This window comes from Silene latifolia, chromosome 4 (assembly GCF_048544455.1).
Source record: "Silene latifolia isolate original U9 population chromosome 4, ASM4854445v1, whole genome shotgun sequence".
Lineage (NCBI taxonomy): Eukaryota > Viridiplantae > Streptophyta > Magnoliopsida > Caryophyllales > Caryophyllaceae > Silene > Silene latifolia.
In genome coordinates, this window is record NC_133529.1 from 21,900,294 (window position 1) to 21,919,598 (window position 19,305).

Below are 19,305 nucleotides of genomic sequence, written 5' to 3' on the forward strand. Positions count from 1 at the left end.
GAGAAATGTGAAGAAATGATAGAGAGTGGGAAAGAGAGTACCGTCGGAATGAGAGGAAATGATAAGTGATACTTTTCCTTTTTACCCCGTTCCAAATAAAAGCCAAAAAGCGAGAATGCTACGGCCCCGATCGGGGCTTGGGAACCCCGATCGGGGTTGACCGAGTCTACCTTGACTTTTTGCTTCCTCTGTATTTGATTTATCTCGTCCCGTTTTTGAAAGTTACGTCCCCGAACGGGATTTCGTGCATGGGGAAGCGTGAATTTCCTCATCGAGCCTCCTTTTCTTCATATTTCACCTACAAATCATAAAAATAAACACCGTCAAGTCTAGTAATTTATTTCTAATTCTACGAAAAACATTAAATTGCGGAAAATTAAAAACAAAAGCAAATAAAAGCTTGGGTTTCCTCCCAAGAAGCGTTGGTTTAACGTCCCGCACGACGTAAGAAGCCAATTTGATCAAGTTTCATCTTTGAGCTCGCCACCTTTCGAGATTTCTTTCATAGTTCCTTTCATGTTCCGTATCCATTTAAAATTCTTCCAAGAAAATTCCCCTTTCCTTTTGGCACTCTTAGCATTAGTGCCCTTAGAATCGTCATCTACAAAATAATCAACACCAACATCGTCCTCCAATGGATCCATCAGTAAGGATCGGAGTGTAGTAGAGATATTAGGAGAGTCCACAGTGCTAAATAAATAACAAGACTCTTGTAACATTGGGCTCTTATATTAATGGTATTGTTCTTGCTAAATGTAACCCGGTCATCGCCCACCTCTAAAGTCAACATCCCATTTTTCACATCGATTAACGCACCCGCGGTGTGTAAAAATGGCCTACCCAATATAGTTGGCGTTTGTGAGTCCTCGGCCATATCAAGTATGAGGGAGTCAACGGGTATGAAAAACATTCCAACCTTGACGGGCACATCTTATAAGACACCTAAAGGTCGCTTTAAATAACGGTCTGCCATTTGCAAAGTGATGTTAGTGCATTTTAAAGCACCTATGTTAAGGTTTTCACAAATGGAATAGGGCATGACACTTACACTAGCACCTAGGTCGCAAAGGGCCTTATTAATGGTATATGTGCCTATAGTGCAAGGAATAGAATAGCTACCGGGATCCTTAAGTTTAGGGAGAGACTTGTTTTGTAAGAGTGCACTATAATCTTCGGTGAAAGCAATGGTCTCAACCTCTTTGAAGGATCACTCTTTGAGAGGATTTCTTTCATAAACTTTGAGTAGGAAGGAACTTGGGTAAGCAATTCTATAAAAAGACGGTAACTTGTAAATTCTTAACAACTTCCAAGAACTTACCAAACTTACTCTCTTCCTTGTGCTTTGCTAGACGGTGGGGAAACGGCACTTGAACAACTTCTTTTGGAGGAGCATCCTCCACATTTTTCTCTTTCTCGACCATAACATGATCATCCACCTTCTTTGAAACTATAATAACCCGACCTGCCACCGTCGTAACATACCCCAATAAGATAGAGTGTGTACCTTTGAGCCTATTATTTGTCCTCACTTAAGCCCAAAAGCACAAGGCCTTGTTACTAAGTGGTGGGTGGAATCCTCAATAAACATATCACAAACTCCATATTTTCCCGATGTGGGACAAATTTCTTCTCAATCTCTTGGGGTGTTACATTGGGTTGGTAGTTGAGAAAAAATTTCTTCTCAAATTTCTTATACTTATAAACGGCATCCTCCTCCTTAGCAATAGGAGAGATCTCCTTCCCAACAAGCGCCTCTTCACTTTCTTTAGGCATAGGGGCTCAACATCCTTGGTATCAAGCTTACTCTTTCTCTTAAGCATCAATAAGCGGTGAGGAAATGGCACACGAACCTTAATAGGAGGCTCTTCACTAGCCCTTTTTTTGTCATTTCCCCAAAGCTTGGACTTCTTACTCACCACCGCATCATCCAAAGTCATGGATGGCTCATCATAGCTCGTACAATCCTCAATTTAATTTCATTAACCGTTTCATGTGGTTGCTCACATTGGGTTGGTAGTTGACCCGTCCTAATTTGAGAGCTAGAAGCAGCTAGTCCATTTGTTGCTCTAGCATCTTGATGGCGGCATTATGAGCTTGATTGTTCTTTTGTATTTGAGCCAATAATTTCCTTTGCATTTCTACCATCAAGGCCTCAAGTTTACCCCCTCCTTGGTTGTTTTGTTGGACATTTTGAGGTGGTGGACCTTGATTTTGTTGGTAATTTTGTTGAGGCGGCCTTTGTTGTTGGTTTTGACTTTGATAACCCGGTGGGGGAATTATACTTTTGTTGTGGTGAAATGTAAGCATTTTGTTGTTGAGGTTGAGGTTAAGGGTTAAGCACATTATTACTTTTGTAAGACATGTTCGGGTGAAATCTTGAGTTTGGGTTATAAGTATTTGAAAATGTACCCGGTAGATGTGAATTTTATCTAAAAGTTTGATAAGCGCATACCTCCTCCATAGTAGCTTGGCAAAGACGGCATAATGACCCGCACCTTCGCAACCTTCACAAATAATGATTTGACTAGTAGAGGACACGACATTGAGTTGTTGAAGAGAATCTTTAGCATCGCGGTCCCCCAATTGTTGTTGGAGTAAGGCAAGTTGAGCCAACAAAACGGAATTATCGGAATATTCCTCCTTACCCTTGAGTGGTTCACTTCGGGAATTGACATATTGGGCATCATGAATTGCCATGGATTCAATCGTGGCATGAACAATATCCTTGTCAATTTGATCGAACCGCCCATTGTTGGAGGAATCGAGAATTCTTTGGGACTCGGCACCACATCCATTGTAGAATGTTATAGCTAGGAACCAAGCATCCAACCCATGATGTGGGCATTGCCTTTGTAGCTCCTTGTACCTTTCCCACGCTTCATATAAGCTCTCAAGAGCTTGTTCACAGAATCCCGTGATTTGGCTCCTCAAAGTTTGAGTTTTCTCCGGTGGAAAAAACTTTTGATACAAAGTAAGAGTCAATGTTTCCCAATTTGTGATTCCCATAGCGGTGCGATCAAGGTTATTGATAACTTTGCCTTGTCCTTCAAAGAGAAAAGGAAAAGTATTTCCGTAATTTGTTCTTGGGTGACTCCCGTTTGCCGAATCATGGAGCAATAGTCACAATAATTTTTAATGTGCAAATTGGGATCCTCCAAAGGAATTCCCCCAAATTGTTTCCTCTCCACAAGGCTAATGAAAGCCGGTTTGATCTCGAATTCCGGGGCGGTAATTTGAGTAGTTTTAATATCGTCCGGAAGCATAGCCGCGGTGGGCTTTGAATGATCGGAAAGTTTCACCATCTTTTTAGTTGGAGATGGTGGTGGTGGTGGAGATGATGAACAAGAAACCTTCTCCTCTTCAAAGTCTTTAAGATCGTCTAAGTAAGACATTCTTGCACTTTCAATTTGCACGGGAGAAGCGGCTTCTTTAATTTCTTTCAAAAACCGTCGTCTTCTATGCAAAGTTTTCTCGGGTTCGGAATTCGGTGAAAGCAAATCTCCAATACGAGAAGACCTGGGCATAAGACAACAATATCAAGAAATTTGTAAGTAACGGTCTCAAGGAACAAGTGTTCCTCAAGACAAATTAAAACAAGATATAAATCAACAATTCTAAACGCAATACAACCGTGCTCCCCGGCAACGCCGCCAAAATTTGATAGGCTTTGTCGTGTACCTAATCAAAGATAATTTCCCTAGACACAAATTAATGTAGTAAGAGGGGTCGAACACAAGAAGACGTGAATTGCGCTATGAAATGCTATGAATAGACTTCTATCAAGGTCGATTTACGATTGGTTTGGTTTGTTGGTTTGGTGATTAGCAAATTAAACTATGTAAAATATATGATTAAAAGAGTCTAGGGGAGTCGGGTCACACTCAATTTTATATATATGTTCATGTTAAACTCGGAATAAATAACATTATCAATTGTTTAGGCTAAAGACAACCACCTCTCGGCCTTATTATCAACCATAGACCGGGTCCTATAGAACTCTCTTTATGACTAGATCGTCTTACTACACATGCTTAGTCTAATTCGATTCCGTGCCTCTCGACTTATAGAACGAATTAACAAACTTAATCGATAAATATTGCCACTAAACAAAGATTAATCGTGAAGATACAAACATGTGATAGAAACAAATAGACAATATTACATCAACCTAATTTAACATTTACATATATTAGTTATGCATGGCTTCCCTAATCCCTAGACAAAAGGGAACTATTCACTCATATTAGAAATTAAACTAACAATGTATTATGAAGTAAACAAGATGAATATGAAATAAGAATTTGATTAATATTAATATGAAACTAATAACTAAATAATAATGCAAATGATGAAATGATTAACTAAATAACTTGTAATAGAAATAATAAAAGTAATAACGAAATGTAGAATTAGAATTACCGAAATATAGAACTTGTAATAAGAACTTGCAAAGGAAGAACAAATAAGAACCAAATGCTTGAACCAAATTGTTTAACAAGAACCAAATGCTTAACAATAGTAAAACTAATATGAAAACTATGAGAGAATTTGTGTGCTTAAGGCTAAAAGAGAGTAAAATGATGTAAGAAAGGTATCCTACAATGACGGATTAAGGCCTCTATTTATAGTGAAATAGGGGCACAACGTAAGAAATCAAGGGCGAGGAAACCCCGATCGGGGACAGGCCACCCCGATCGGGGCCGAGTGAATCCGGTCATTTCTTCTTTAATTCTTGATTAAATGCTACAAGGGATCCAATGCATGTGATTAATGTCCCTTAATTTACCCGGGTAAATGCTTAATGACACAGCTTAAGTAGAGTATCCAAAGAGCATCATAAGCTTGATATTTTCCACATGGAATTTGGACTTCTTTTTTGGGCTATTTGTATGATCATTTGCATTATCAATCCATGCTTCATATTCTTTGCTTGAGCTTGGAAACATACCCTTCCATGGTCATGCTTGATCTTGGTTAGCCTCGTGAATTCGTATGCTTGCTATTTGACGGAAAAAGCTACTAAAAGCTTAATTTCCTACAAAGCACGATGAAACAAGCAAATATAACTAGCACACGGAAGTAGCTCACATAATCACTAATATTAGTGCAAATGACATGTAAAAATAGAGTTAAAATGGGGGTAAAATCATGTATAAAATGGACTTATCACTCTATGTCTGTTGATATATAGGTTGTACATGTTCGATCGACATAATGGTTAAGCGTGAATTTGATTATTGTTAAGCTTATTTATTATGCAATTGTTCATAATTATGTTGTATGCTTACGAATGTGTTATATACAATATGATATATCAGGCGTAGTGACATGAAGATATGCTAGTGTGTATGAGATAAGGCATGGTGACAGGGAGATGTGCCAGTGCGTATGTGATGATGAGTTATAATGTGAATGAATGGTACGGCGTCTGGAAGTTGTGCCATACTTGCTGATTTGTATGAGCAAGGTGTCAAGGAGTTGTGCCATACCTACTGATAGGCGTGGCGGTTGGCCCGTATGAGATGGGAGATCGGGCACTCATGAGTATATATGTGTGTGTTATGTATAATGAGAATATTGGTTAATTAATTATTATTGTTGGTTATGTTAAGTATTTCGTATTGTTTTTTCCATACCCAGCCAATGGTTGATGTATGTGTTTGTGTCTTGTGTCAAATTGTCACCTATTTCCAGGGTGGCTTGTATTGATCCATTCAATAATTTTCGATTCAATGGAAAACAGTTAATAAAGCAGGTTCAGATTAGTAGATGTTATGATTGATGTGCTTGGGGAGTTGGACACGTGACGAGAACAGAGGCCGAGTCTAGTATCACTATTAATTAGTTATCGTAATAAACTAGTTATGACATTAATGTTGTTTTAACAAAATTAGTTGTAGCTATTTTGTTTTAGCAGTGGGACTAAACTATGTAATGTTATTTGATTGAGACAGTTAATTATTTAAGAAGTAATTTTATTTAAAGTATTTTCGTATTATTTAATTTGATATTCATTGCCTCGGAAAAACGAGATGGTAACAGTTCTATTTAATCGGGAATGTCTTGGTAAAAGCTCCTACTTAAATGGGCGTATTCCACTTAGCGGGCTTAACCATTACCACAAAAAATTTGAACATGTTGTTCACCACTTGAATAGAGTAAAGTGGAGACGTCAAGAATGAAGTAATTTTTGTAAAGTAAACGATGTTCCTAAAAACTTCCCTTAGAGAATAACCAATAGGTAGGTGGAACTCTATGTATATTATGTTATGTTGAATGCTTATATAAAACATTAAGATCTTATTATTGCTTTTTGGAATCGTTCTTTTCCCTAGAGCATGTTACTTGGTGAGGATTGACATCATATAGAAATGTATGTTTATTTTTTATGTGCTTTTAACAATGTAACTACCCATGTATATTAACCGATATCTCCATATTTTCTTGTCAATGTTATTCCTATTGTGCAACGTTTTGACAAATATCAGGGAGACGATACCTTTCGTGAGTTTCTTCCCAGTGTGGAGTCCAAGTGGCTCAAGTATTGGACCGACATTCCTTATGTCTATGTCTTTTCTTTTATTTAGACCCTAGGTGGAAATTTAATGGTGATATATGGTTAGTTGCTATTTATAAGGAATTAATGTGTTTACATTGCGATGAAGAAGGTATAGAGAAGAAATTAGAACTATTTTTTTTTTTTACTGTATATAACCATTATGACTCCATTTTTGGTAACGTAACCCATGTTTCTTCTCGTTCTAGTGTAGCTACTAGTAGAGGTGTTTTTCGAGGAGCGACCTTTAACGCTCTTAAAGGTTTAGTAAGTCAATTATAACTGAATCGGCAACAATCTACTCCAGCATTCAACTTGGGCGAGTATGGCATGTACACTAACTATGATTATATGCGGGCATATAATGAAGATGAGGTCGTCAACCTCGATCTTTTAAATTAGTGGGGATGTTAAACCAGGTCTCTTCCGGTGATGTTTGCACTAGCGATAGACTTCTTAAGCCGGACTAGGATGGTTTGATCATGTGAAATAATAGAGATCTATGGGTGCACTAGTTAGTAGGCTCAAAATCTGGGGAGCATAAGGTTGTAAGGGGTAGAGGAAAACCAAAAAACTCAGTTGAAGGTGATTGAACATGATATGAGATTTCTTGAGGATTTAATAATGTGTATGGTGAGACAGAAAGGTGAGAGTAGGTTGGAGAGAAATGATACATGTGGATTTTTATTATCTATTCTTATTTGCACAATTTATGTTTCTTTGTTTTGTAATTTTGTTTTGAAAATTATTTTTTCACTTTTGATATTTATCAAATGTTTTACCAAAAACCTTATTATATGTTATACTTTGATTACCTTTACGATCTTTCAAAATATTAATTTTTACTTATAGTTCCAAAACTATTGTTATTAAATTGTACTTTAAATCTAAAATTTATGTTTTTATAAAAGAAAACTGAGTTTTTAATTTTCAAAACTATAAGTTTAAGTTGAATTTTGTATTAATTTGTATTTTAGATCTAAATTCTATGTTTTTATCTTTCACTTTGCATTTGCTTTGCACTTTTTGTTTTCTATCTTTTTCGCATTCTAAGGTGTGCGATCACCAAGAGACGGTGAAAAAAACTATGTTATACCTGAAAAATATTGAATTAATATGTTCATATATAACTTTATCATTTTGAAATTATTTATAAGTATAAGATAATTACTTTTAATGACATCATACAAAATAACAGTATTACTTTAAAACTAGTGTAGATTCCGCGCGAAAGCGCGGTTTCTTAGATCGTTTTTTTCATAGAGAATTTAATATTTAAACTCACTATAAAAGTAAATTTTAATAATGTGTTGTAATAAGAGGTAACAGAGATAAAATTAGACATTTTAGCCTGAATGAAGTTTGCAGTAGAACTATTTTTTTTAATTAAAAAGTTGTTTATTATAAATAAGATTCTCAGATTAACATACATAAATGGAACGTGATTCTTTTTTATCCATATAAAATATTTATGTGAAATGTATAACTAATATTGTAATTTTTGTTAAAATATACACTAATTTAATAATGTGAGTAAAGAATTTATGTATAGTTTATAAGATGGTATAATGGAACACCATTTAGTAATCCATTATTTATTTATAGTTTTAACATTTACAAAGGAGCCCAATTATGAGTAAATATTGTTTAGGGAAAAAAAAATAATAGAATCTCTCATTCTTTTAATAGTAAGGGGATGTAATTGATCAATATATCACATTGTTTTATGAATTGTAGTGGGATCCAATTTATTATGGACGAATAAATTATTATAACCCAATTATTATCTAGTTTCAAAGAGCTGGCCCATTTTTCTGAGTAGGTAGCATAGACGGGAAAACTATTAAGAGTTTTTATTCATTTAGTAGTAAGGGAGATTGCATAATATATTAGAGGTAAATGATGTGATGTTATTTTTTCGAATTTTATCTCTGATTAATTGATATAGAAATTGTATATTGGGGTAATTTATTGTGGTTCGAGATATTGTGATTTGAGATTTTCGAAATAATATTGTTAACATTGCATAATTTGTGGGGCAAATTATAGTTCGTTTCCATATAGGATTGTATAATTAGAAAAGTTAAAGTATAATTTATTTCCATGTATAAGATTCCAAGAATTATCAACTTAAAATGTTAGTAATGATGCCAAATTATGTAAAATCAATTAGTTTAAGTCGATGGCCCAACTTAGAACGTGGTTTGTGCTATTTACAATTCATAAGATAGGCCCATCAAAGTGGGAAGACATTTGGGCGGGAAACTACTAAGAGAATTTTATTCTCTTAGTAGTAGAGGGGATTGCTAAAAAGAAGCCAAATATCAAGATCATATATAGTCATAATACGAAGTAGAAATTCTGAAGCTTGTATTTTTATATATTGTAGATCATAAATCTAATCAGTCATCACCATTTATACAATTTATCAAATTTTTTCGAGGGTAGATCTGCTTGATAACATATACTACTAGGGACAAAAAGAAAGTCACATCTCCTATAAAATCCATCCTCTCTGATAATCCACACGGGGTGTCCACTATAACATTGTGGATGAGGCAAATCCGGGTAGTTTATAGACGGAATGCACACTTGTGTTATCTCATCATCAAATACGTTGAAAACTTTCTCCTTTTGATCAACGTAAAAGTGGCAAAAATAGAGCAGACGACCAAAGGTAATAAAGGGAAACTTGTGATCGAATGTTTCGTTCGGATTGAGTACACGGTAATCGAGGTCCTCGCTCCCTGATTGGCACCGAAATATGACCGGTCGTACCATCTCGTTCTTTATATATAAGTGTATCCTTCCCTCAATTGGTTTCGCAATTCCCATTGTGATTACGATTACTACCATCCACATTGTTTTATTGAAGTTGTTTGGAATTGATACGTCGCAGCAACCCATTTTTTGTGACTTGTATATCTAATTTTTCACCTGTATTTGTCAAAAAAAAAAAACAAATAATAAGACATGTGGTTACTGGGCACATTGTTAGAAAAGCCGATATTTATTATATACTCCGTATGTGACTCTCAAACAATCTGAAATTCCATATCTAGAATGTTTTTAAATGTAAATTTAATACATTAATCTATAAGAAAACAAAAAAAGGTGACAGAGTAAGTATTAATAAATGAACTCAATTTGATGACAATATAATTTTATATATCAAAGGACATTAAAACATTAGAGTTTATGTATTTATTTAATTCTAAAATGAATTACCAAATCGCTAAATTTGGGTGAAAATGAATCAAACTTGTTCATATAAACAAAATTTCTTCATTATTCAAAATTTGTGTACCGAAAAAAATTATAAAGATAGAAAGTCATGAACGTTAAACACCCTTAACATATATAAATATGATATTCCAATATAAATTTTGTCATAAACATGTTTTTTTGGTTTCGATTGTACATACTAATAATGCTATATATCTATAATGATGACTTTTTTAAAAAAAATAAAGAACAATAATCTTACCTTCACCATAAAAAAAAATCCTTCACAACTTCAACTTACAATGTAGACTAGTAGTATAATAAGAGAGGAAAGAAAACAAATACGAAATAAATAAAGAGAACACAAAAAGAAAATAAAAGAAGAGGAGAAATAAAAAAAATAAATGAAAGAGATTTGTTGATTAATTTTGGAAACCTCCGTAAGAGACTCTGAGGATGCAAATGTTAGATGAACGGAAGATAGAAATTTTACTTGATTAATTTTGGCTGTTAATATGGGCAATAATTATAGATTTTTTTATGATAATAGATAAAGATACAAAAATTGATATTTTTTGCGTATACCATTTGAGCCGGGATTTCAGTTAGGTAGGGTTATAAGGGTGTAATAAGGGTAAAACTCTCTTATGACATGAATTCTAATACAAGCGACATATGGTTTTAGTCGACATTTTGTCATACCATATTGCTAAAATAACTATTACCAACCATGAGGCTTTTTTAATATAAGGGTAAAATGGATTTACCCTTAGAAAGAGTTTTAGTAAAAGAAGGACGCCATTGTGCACAACTAATTATGCATTCTTAAAGTGAGTGATACCTTAGCTTGAAAGTTGAAACACAGATTATCAATAAACGACATTCATTTGTCTTATACTCCGTATAAATTTGCTTAAAACCTTTTTTTATATGGATATTCTACATAGTACCCCTGCATTTTTACGATTTTTACATGGTACATTGGTACCCCTTCACTTTTTGAAATATACATGGTACCTCTAAATTTAATTATTAATCAACTTCGTAGCCCTAAATTTTTATTTCGTCAATTTATTCCGTTAATTGACGACATGGTTGTTTATTTAACCTTTCTTTTGATTTAATCACATTATTTACCTCTAATAATATTAGCTTAAAACTAATAAACTTAACATTATGGATGGTGGTGCGATGAAGAAGACTAGGCGAAAGTTGGTGGTAGTTACAAGTGTGGTGGTGCGATGAAGAAGGGGTTAGGTGGTTGATGATTAATTGTCATAGGTGGAAAGAGGGATTAATGGTAGTTTAAAGCATCACTTGAGCAATTACACAAATGTTGATGATAGATTTTTGGTAGTTGAGGTAGGGTGGTCACGTGTGGGTTATGTTTAGTTTTAAGCTAATAATATTAGAGGTTAATCATGTGATTAAATCAAAAGAAAGGTCAAATAAGCAGCTATGTCATTAGTTAACGAAATAAAGAAACAAAATAGAAGTTTAGGGTTACGGGAATGATTAATGATTAATGTTAGCTAGAGGTAACATGTATGTTTCAAAGAGTGTAAGAATACCATCTAGAAATCGCAAAAACACAGGGATACTATGTAGAATACCCTTTTTTTATATTATATGTACGTAAGTTTATACCTCAGTCCTCATAAGGTAACCAACCTGGCAAAACGAAAAAAAATGTCTACATGTGAAAATTAATCATGACTTATGATGTAAGACGGTTTTACGCAAATTTATCATAAAACATATTTTTTTAGGAATCATTTTTACCAACTAATAGGCTAAACTGCTAAAGCTTGCAAGCCTGACCCGACTCGAACCTGAGCATACCCGACTCGACAGAACCCGATAATGTTGCAAACCAAAACTGGCTCGACCTGACTCGTAACACAGCATGACCCAGTGATCAGTTACCGAACCCGACCCGATTCGATATGAACCCGACCTAATATTGATCTGATTAATTTGATGATCAGAGAATTTTTAAACTTGATATTGATTAAATTGAATGTGATTTGTGTTTAGTTTGATACTTTTGATTTAATAATGGAGTAACTAAACCATATAAATGTTAAAAACTAATTTATTCGTAAAAATTAAAAGTAATGTGATAAGGTAATTAAACCAAATAATGATCAGACTCAAACCCAGCCTGACTCGACCTAAGTACCTAACCCGCCCGATACATCATGAATAGGAAGTTAATTAATGGGGGTAGAGATCGACATCTTTGCTTATAAAAGATCACAAAATCTCATTATAGACGCCACATATCCGTCTATAACTAAAGACGGGCCAAATATAATACCACATTCCTAATAGAACAAGCAACAAGTGGGGTGGTGGGGGCCAAAAATGTCACCACTTTTAAATTATTTAACCCATCTTTAGCTATAGATGGATATAGCAAGACTAGCTGATAAAAGATAGATGGGGTCATACTAGATATTGAAAGGATGAACTTAGGATATGCCATGATTATGATTAGATATTACTCCTAATTGTTTTGTCTTCACATTTACAAAACAAAACGGATTACATAATATTTCTTCTTAGGAGGTTTTGGTGAACAAATTATACCGCGACAAGTGTTGTGGAGCTTTTACATTGACCATGGGTGGACCGTTGGACAAGCCAACATGATTAGCCGGAAGATGATAGAGATACACATGGTGTATGGGATTTCCATACACAAACCAATAGGAAGATTACACGTGTCAAACCCAAGTAAAACTAGGTGAGTTAGTTAAGGGTTAATTATGTAATTTAACATGTTAGGTTAACTAGTTAACTCATGTAGTTAAGTTTATTTTTGGTTTTTTTAAAATTTGTTCTGATTTTCGTTAATTTCATTAATTATTTTCATTAATATAATTAAATCTATTAACCCGGTTTTTTTAGCCTAATTGAATCAATCAAAATCGATGATGAATGAACCCTAATTATTTCGTGTAATTTTTTTCCCCTAATTAAATCGTCATAAACCCTAATTCGTGCAATTGTGTGAACCCTAATCCAAATAATCAAAATTGTTCAATCATTATAAACCGTAAGTGAAAATCAATCCCTAATTGAATTATTAATTCGTGCAATTATTTTACCCTAATCCAATTAATCGATTTTTTTCAATGATGCTAAACCCTAAGTCAAATCTGATCCCTAATTAAATTATTAATTCGGGCTTTTGTATGAACCATAATCCAATTAATCTAAAATGTTCAATCATGATAAACCCTAAGTTAAAACCGATGATCCCTAATTCAGTTAAGTGATGAACCCTAATTGCGTGAATGAATATGAGTTTTAATTATTTTACGTATTATTATTATTATTATTATTATTATTATTATTATTATTATTATTATTATTATTATTATTATTATTATTATTATTATTATTATTATTATTATTATTATTATTATTATTATTATTATTATTATTATTATTATTATTATTATTATTATTATTATTATTTATGGATTAAAGGTATTTTGAGAAACTATTTTATAAAGTTTTGATCCTTCCTTTTTTGAGAAATTCCATTTCCTTAGTTGAAAAGATTGTTAGCTTCAATTTAGGTAGGATAATAATATTTAATTTTTAAATTATAAATTAGGTTTCAAATATAATATTTTAAAAGATTTTAGGCATGGTTTTAGGAAATATGATTTTCGAAAATCTTATCTTTTTGTTGAGAGTTTAGGTGGGGAAAAAAAAGATTTTATTTTTCAGAAGAACGGTTACACAAAAAAAAAAAAAAAAAAAAAAAAAAAAAAAAAAAACCAAAAAGATGGATTTCAATCTTAATTTACCTTGGGAAGATGAGGAACACGTTAGGGAAGATGGTCTTGATGATATTAGGGTAGATGATGTTGATGGTAATATTGTACATGATGCTGATGGTAATATTATACAAGGGGAAGATGAAATTGTTAGCTTTAAGAACTTTAGTTTAGACGATTACTTATATGACGATGGTTGCAATGACGATGTTGTTCGTAATGGAGCTATCGGTGACGATGAGACTATTCACAATGAGGCTGTTGTCAATGAGGATGTTAACAATGATCTCCATGAACCTCCAATTATTGAAGGGGGGTTTGTGCAAAAGGTAGCTAATATGCTAAACATGGCGAACACTGACGTTGAGGAAGTTGATCCTCCGACAGAAGGAATGACCTTTGCTAATGGTGATGAGTATGGTGCATATTGTTACTTATATGCCTATCAACGTGGCTTTCAATTTTTTATTAGGACTAATAAAATTTTGGATTGCTATACGGAAAAAGGGGTAAAGCGCCATGGTAGTGGGGATAGCGAACCTCGTTTCTACATGATGATCCGAATCAGACTATGTTGCACAAGGGGGGCGGATCCAAACAAAAAGAATGGGTATATAAACGATCCCACATATAAGAAATGCGAGTGTTTCGTAGACGCATCGTTAAAAGACGATTTTATTGTCATAAAAAAAAACTAGTCTGGAGCACAATCATGATGATGTCGATCCCGCTAATAGTCGTCATATGGTGGGATACAGGTTATGGCATGAATATTTTAGAAGACGGGCTATAATGAATGATGAAGCCGGTATCTCAATTGCTAAAAATTTCAACACTTTGGTCAGAGAAGTTGGTGGCCATGCTAATTTACCCATAAAAGAGCGGGATTTGAGGAACATGCTCAATCAAGAACGACGTCGTAGTAGAATTAACGGTGATGCAAATGCTCTTGAAGAAAGATTTATCAAGCTTAGAGAAATCGATCCTGGCTTTTATTATTCCATCGAAACGGATAAAGAAGGCAAGCTCCTTAATGTGTTTTGGGTTGATGGACATTGCAGGGGTATGGCCAAGGTATTTGCTGATGCGGTTTCTTATGACGCTACCTTCCTCTGTAACAGGTAACAAGAAAATTTTAAACTCGTATTTTCATTCAACATTTTAATCGGTTTTTAAATTAATTGTTGGTTAAATTAATCTGTCATGCGTTTTTCAGAAAATGTTCTCGTCTTTGAAAGAAGGTAACCTGATCATTCGAAATATGTTTTGAATTTGAACGGTCATTTGTTTACGTTTTATTGGAACGATTACTATGTAGTTATTTGCTGATGCGGGATTAATTTTAATTTTAATCTAATTGTTAGTTAAATTAATCTGCGCAATTGGCTAAAAACCATTAAACAGACGGAGTCAACGGTCACGGTCATTTGTTTACGTTTGATTGGAACGATTAGTACTCAATTTTATTCTGTTTTACTCAAATTGTCTCGGTCTTATGCACAATTTGTATGCTCAATTTGATTAAATTAGTATGGCTAAAAACCATTAAACAGACGGAGTCTACGGTCACGGTCATTTGTTTACGTTTGATTGGAACGATTAGTACTCAATTTTATTCTGTTTTACTCAAATTGTCTCGGTCTTATGCTCAATTTGTATGCTCACTTTGATTAAATTAGTATGGCTAAAAACCATTAAACAGACGGAGTCAACGGTCACAGTCATTTTTTTACGTTTGATTGGAACAATTAGTACTCAATTTTATTCTGTTTTACTCAAATTGTCTCGGTCTTATGCTCAATTTGTATGCTTAATTTGATTAAATTAGTATGTTATGCTCACTTTTATTTTACGAAAATTCAATTATTCAATTAGTATGTTATGCTCAGTTTTATTTTTAAGTTTTTATTCAATTGGCAGTAAAGAAAAACAAGAATTGATTTAGTTTACGATAAATCTTAGTGTTCATAATCTATACTTACCTTAACGGTCGTTTAAAATTGACAGGTACAAAATGTCGTTTACTCCATTTGTTGGTGTAAATCATCACGGTAGCATTGTTGTACTAGCATCCGCTTTGATTTCACACGAGGATGCCATTAGCTTTGCTTGGGTGTTTAAGAGATGGTTAGATTGTATGGGAAGAGCGCCGCCAGTTATAACCACGGATCAATGCAGGGGAATTGGAAAGGCTGTGAAGGACGTATTTCCTAATACGCCCCACCGCTTGTGTCTTTGGCACATGATGCGTAATGGAGCAAAAAATTTGGGAGCGAATCCGAGGTACAATGAAATTAAGGCTGACCTTAAAGATGTCGTTTATGAAAGTAAAGATATCCATGATTTTGAGGATGCTTGGGAACTTTTTGTAGTTAAATATGGCTTACGTGAACATAGTTGGGTCAAAGAGGTATATGCAAAAAGAGAAGCATGGGTTCCTTTGTATTGGAAGAACATATTTTGTGCAGGTATGTTATCCACGCAAAGAAGTGAGCAGACGAACCGATTCTTCAAGATTTACTTTAATCCACAAACAACTTTGTTTACCTTCCTTGCAAATTACGAAAATGCCCTACGAGCGAAGGTCGAGGAAAAAGAAAAATTGAACTTTGCTTGCACCAATAAACCGTGTAGATACGATAAGAATGTCATTATTGAGGAAGTCTTTCAAAGAGCGTACAGCAACTCGATGTTTGCGAAGGTGAAAAAAGAGGTGTATGGCTTAATACACACCAACGCGGAGATTAAGATGAATATTGGGACGTTCTCTCTTTTCGTTGTTACCGAGAAGGTCAAACATCCATTTTGGAAACCACGGGATAAGATGTACGATGTGAGCATTGACACGGCTTCGGGTGAGTTTACTTGTACTTGTCAGCGTTTTGAATTTAAAGGAATACTATGTAGGCATATTATACGTGCATTGTTGCTAAAGAAAGTGCAGTTGATTCCTGACAAGTATATTTTGAGTCGATTTCGAAAGAATTTGGTACGGTATGAGCATATTCAGGTTGGGTATCACATACCCGCGGAGTCGGAACGTCTTAAGCGGTCCCTTGCTGTTACGTTAAGGAACGGGTACTTGTATAGGCATTACACTCCGATGAGGCTTTCGCCCTATATAATAGGGAATCACAGAAGCTAGTGAAGAAGTTGGAGGCAAGTGTTGGTATTGAGACCCTCAATGCCATAGGAGCAGGTACGGATGTTAATCAGTTGTGGGGTCGTAGGAGACTACAACGGAAGTAAAACAATCAACGGTACATGGTAAGACATGCGACTCCACGTAAAGAAGGTGGATTAGAAGACCCCGTTGATAAAAGGGGCACGGGGAGAGCTCCTAGGCCAAGACAGAAGACGGTTAGGAAGACTCTTAACATTGACGAGGCAGGTCCTTCACAACCTACGCCGCAACGGAGGAGGGTTACTTGAAACACAGCTCGTAACACTCAGTAGGCTTTGTTTAATTTGAAGTTGTATTATTCTTTGTTTAAATTACATGCGGGATTGAATTATTTTCGTTTCAATTTTTAGTAGACTTTGTTTAATTTTTCGTTGAATTATTAAATTAAATTACATGCGGGATTGAATAATTTCCGTTTCAATTTTTAGTAGACTTTGTTTAATTTTTAGTTGAATTATTTAGTCCATTTAGTTTAGTTCAAATATTTTCGTTTAAATGGTCATTATCCATAAAACGAAATAAATTTGTGTCAGCTGTAAAACTGGTAATTCGATTTAAATTCCTCTTAAAATCGAAATTTGTTTCAGCTATAAAATGTAATAAATTTGTGTAATTGTCGTGCTGATACCCCTTGCTCAATTGGTTACTAGACTAGCTGCAAAAACTAACCCCCCCTTCTAATGCTTCGCGGGTTCGACCCTTACTAACAACATTTTTTTGCTTAAAAATTATACGCTTACAAAATTATACGCTTACAAAATTATACGCTTTACCTTTCTTTGATAGACGATTTTTAATGACTTGAAAAGACGATTATGTGAGATTTTGCTGCCCAATTACTAAGATTGATCATTATCTTTACAAGATAATGATTATGTGCATCTCCATACTCAACCTAAATCAAATAATTGTGCATGTAATGATTATGTTCATCTCCATACTCAACCATGGAGGGTTTACACTTGGTACTCAACATGCAAAATCGAAATTGAACGTAAATTAGCGGGATTAAGCAACATAAAATCGAAATTAAACGTAATTTAACAGAATTTAACAAAATTGAACCAAATTAGCGAAAATACCATCCGATTAATCTGATTAAAAGACGGAAAACCATCAGATTATGCCGATTACAACCAATTTAAAACCCTACATCCGATTATCCGATAACACAATAACTAATACGAGACTAGACGACAGATTATACAACCCGTTCACATCAATTAGGCCGCCATGCAAAAAAAATTAAAAGAGCAGTTTGTACAACTTTCTACTCCAACTAAATCATGATTACCCTTGCATGCAACATTAGGCCGAAATTGCAACCAAAACCAAATCCTATTGCATGCAATCAGATTGGGCCGAATTTTTACCAAAATGAGATCCGATTGCATGCAATCCGATTACAGTTTTCGTACTAATAATTAAAACATAACTAAAGGATAACCTAATATACGATTTTATATAATTAAAAACCTATTTTACATAACCATCCACGGCCTCATTCAAGTCCATGTTTCTTTCTAACTTCCTGGTCTTGGTATCGCCCATCCACGGCCTCATGCCTTGCAAACCGCTACTAGTGAACCACGATCCCACGAGTAACACCTTGGAATGATTTCGTGCACAACCAAATCGTTGCATGCATCAACTTGAAATTGTGCGGTATTCCCGTGGGTAGAACCAATAGAGACAGAAGACGATCCTACGAGATCTTTAATGACTTTTGGTAGAGGAGGACGATAAGGGGCAGGACAGTAAATTGTCCAATTAGGTTCCCCTTGGTTAGCCATGGATTTTGATAAGATGGTTTTGAGAAAAAAAAAAAAAGGGTTAAGGAGAGGATTTTTACAGAGGAAACTGTTGAAGGCGAGGAATGAAGATGAATAGTGGTAAAGGAGGAAGTTGAAGGGGGGATATGGTTTGATTTATAGGAAAAGTTTTACACATTTTTACCTTTTTTTTCTTTTACGTTTTCTTTTACGTTAAACTTGTTTACTTTTTTTTCTTTTTTTTTTCTTTTTCGTTGACTACCTTTTGTTTTTTTTTTTTTTGATAAATCAGAAATAATAATATACATTGGACCAAAAAAAAAATTAAAAAAAATAAGCTAAATTATTTTGACATGAAATAGAGATATTAAACTATTATCGGTATAGGTAAGCTTATTTTTACATGAAATAGTTAAAATCAGCTATGAAATATGACCTTCATTGTATGTGATAATTACCTATGATGGGTATCGCTTAGTACATTTTTTCATGAAATAGTTAAACTAATGTATGATTATATGATCGGTATCGCTGTGTACATTATTAACATTACGTAGTTATAATGATCGGAACTCCAAATCCTAAACCCTAACCCCTAAACCAGAACCCTAGAAACCCTAACCCCTAAAACAAATTCCTTGAAACCCTAACCCCTAAAACTGAACCCTAAACCCTAATCCCTAAAAATCCAAACCCTATACACTCGTATCTTACGTTTTTGCCATTTTTAAAATTTGCGCACATTGTGTTAGACTAAGTACATTACAAAACCAA

General features: G+C 34.3%; 1 protein-coding gene, 1 long non-coding RNA gene and 1 other non-coding gene across 3 annotated transcripts; 2 read left to right on the plus strand and 1 right to left on the minus strand.

Moving 5' to 3' along the window:
- The first annotated feature begins 2,827 nt into the window (after positions 1-2,827).
- Positions 2,828-2,934, plus strand: LOC141654463 (small nucleolar RNA R71). The gene has a single exon (XR_012548022.1). It is a non-coding gene; the product is annotated as a small nucleolar RNA R71 (small nucleolar RNA).
- A 5,984-nt stretch (positions 2,935-8,918) lies between these two features.
- LOC141652143 (uncharacterized) lies at positions 8,919-10,151 on the minus strand. Its single transcript, XR_012546988.1, has 2 exons — positions 10,044-10,151; positions 8,919-9,493 (listed from the first exon to the last, which is right to left on the minus strand). It is a non-coding gene; the product is annotated as an uncharacterized LOC141652143 (long non-coding RNA).
- Positions 10,152-13,583: 3,432 nt separating this feature from the next.
- LOC141651224 (protein FAR1-RELATED SEQUENCE 5-like) lies at positions 13,584-16,720 on the plus strand. Its single transcript, XM_074458942.1, has 3 exons — positions 13,584-14,185; positions 14,334-14,696; positions 15,583-16,720. Exons 1-3 carry the CDS (start codon positions 13,584-13,586, stop codon positions 16,718-16,720), a joined length of 2,103 nt encoding a protein of 700 aa, XP_074315043.1.
- Positions 16,721-19,305: the final 2,585 nt, after the last annotated feature.

What these genes read in the sequence shown, in the direction of transcription:
- LOC141651224 (XM_074458942.1), top strand. Translation starts at nt 13,584, where the DNA reads ATGGATTTCAATCTTAATTTACCTTGGGAAGATGAGGAACACGTTAGG. An exon ending in GATCCAAACAAAAAGAATGG is followed by an intron (nt 14,186 to 14,333) that starts GTATATAAACGA and finishes GGTGGGATACAG; the next exon opens with GTTATGGCATGAATATTTTA. An exon ending in GCTACCTTCCTCTGTAACAG is followed by an intron (nt 14,697 to 15,582) that starts GTAACAAGAAAA and finishes TAAAATTGACAG; the next exon opens with GTACAAAATGTCGTTTACTC.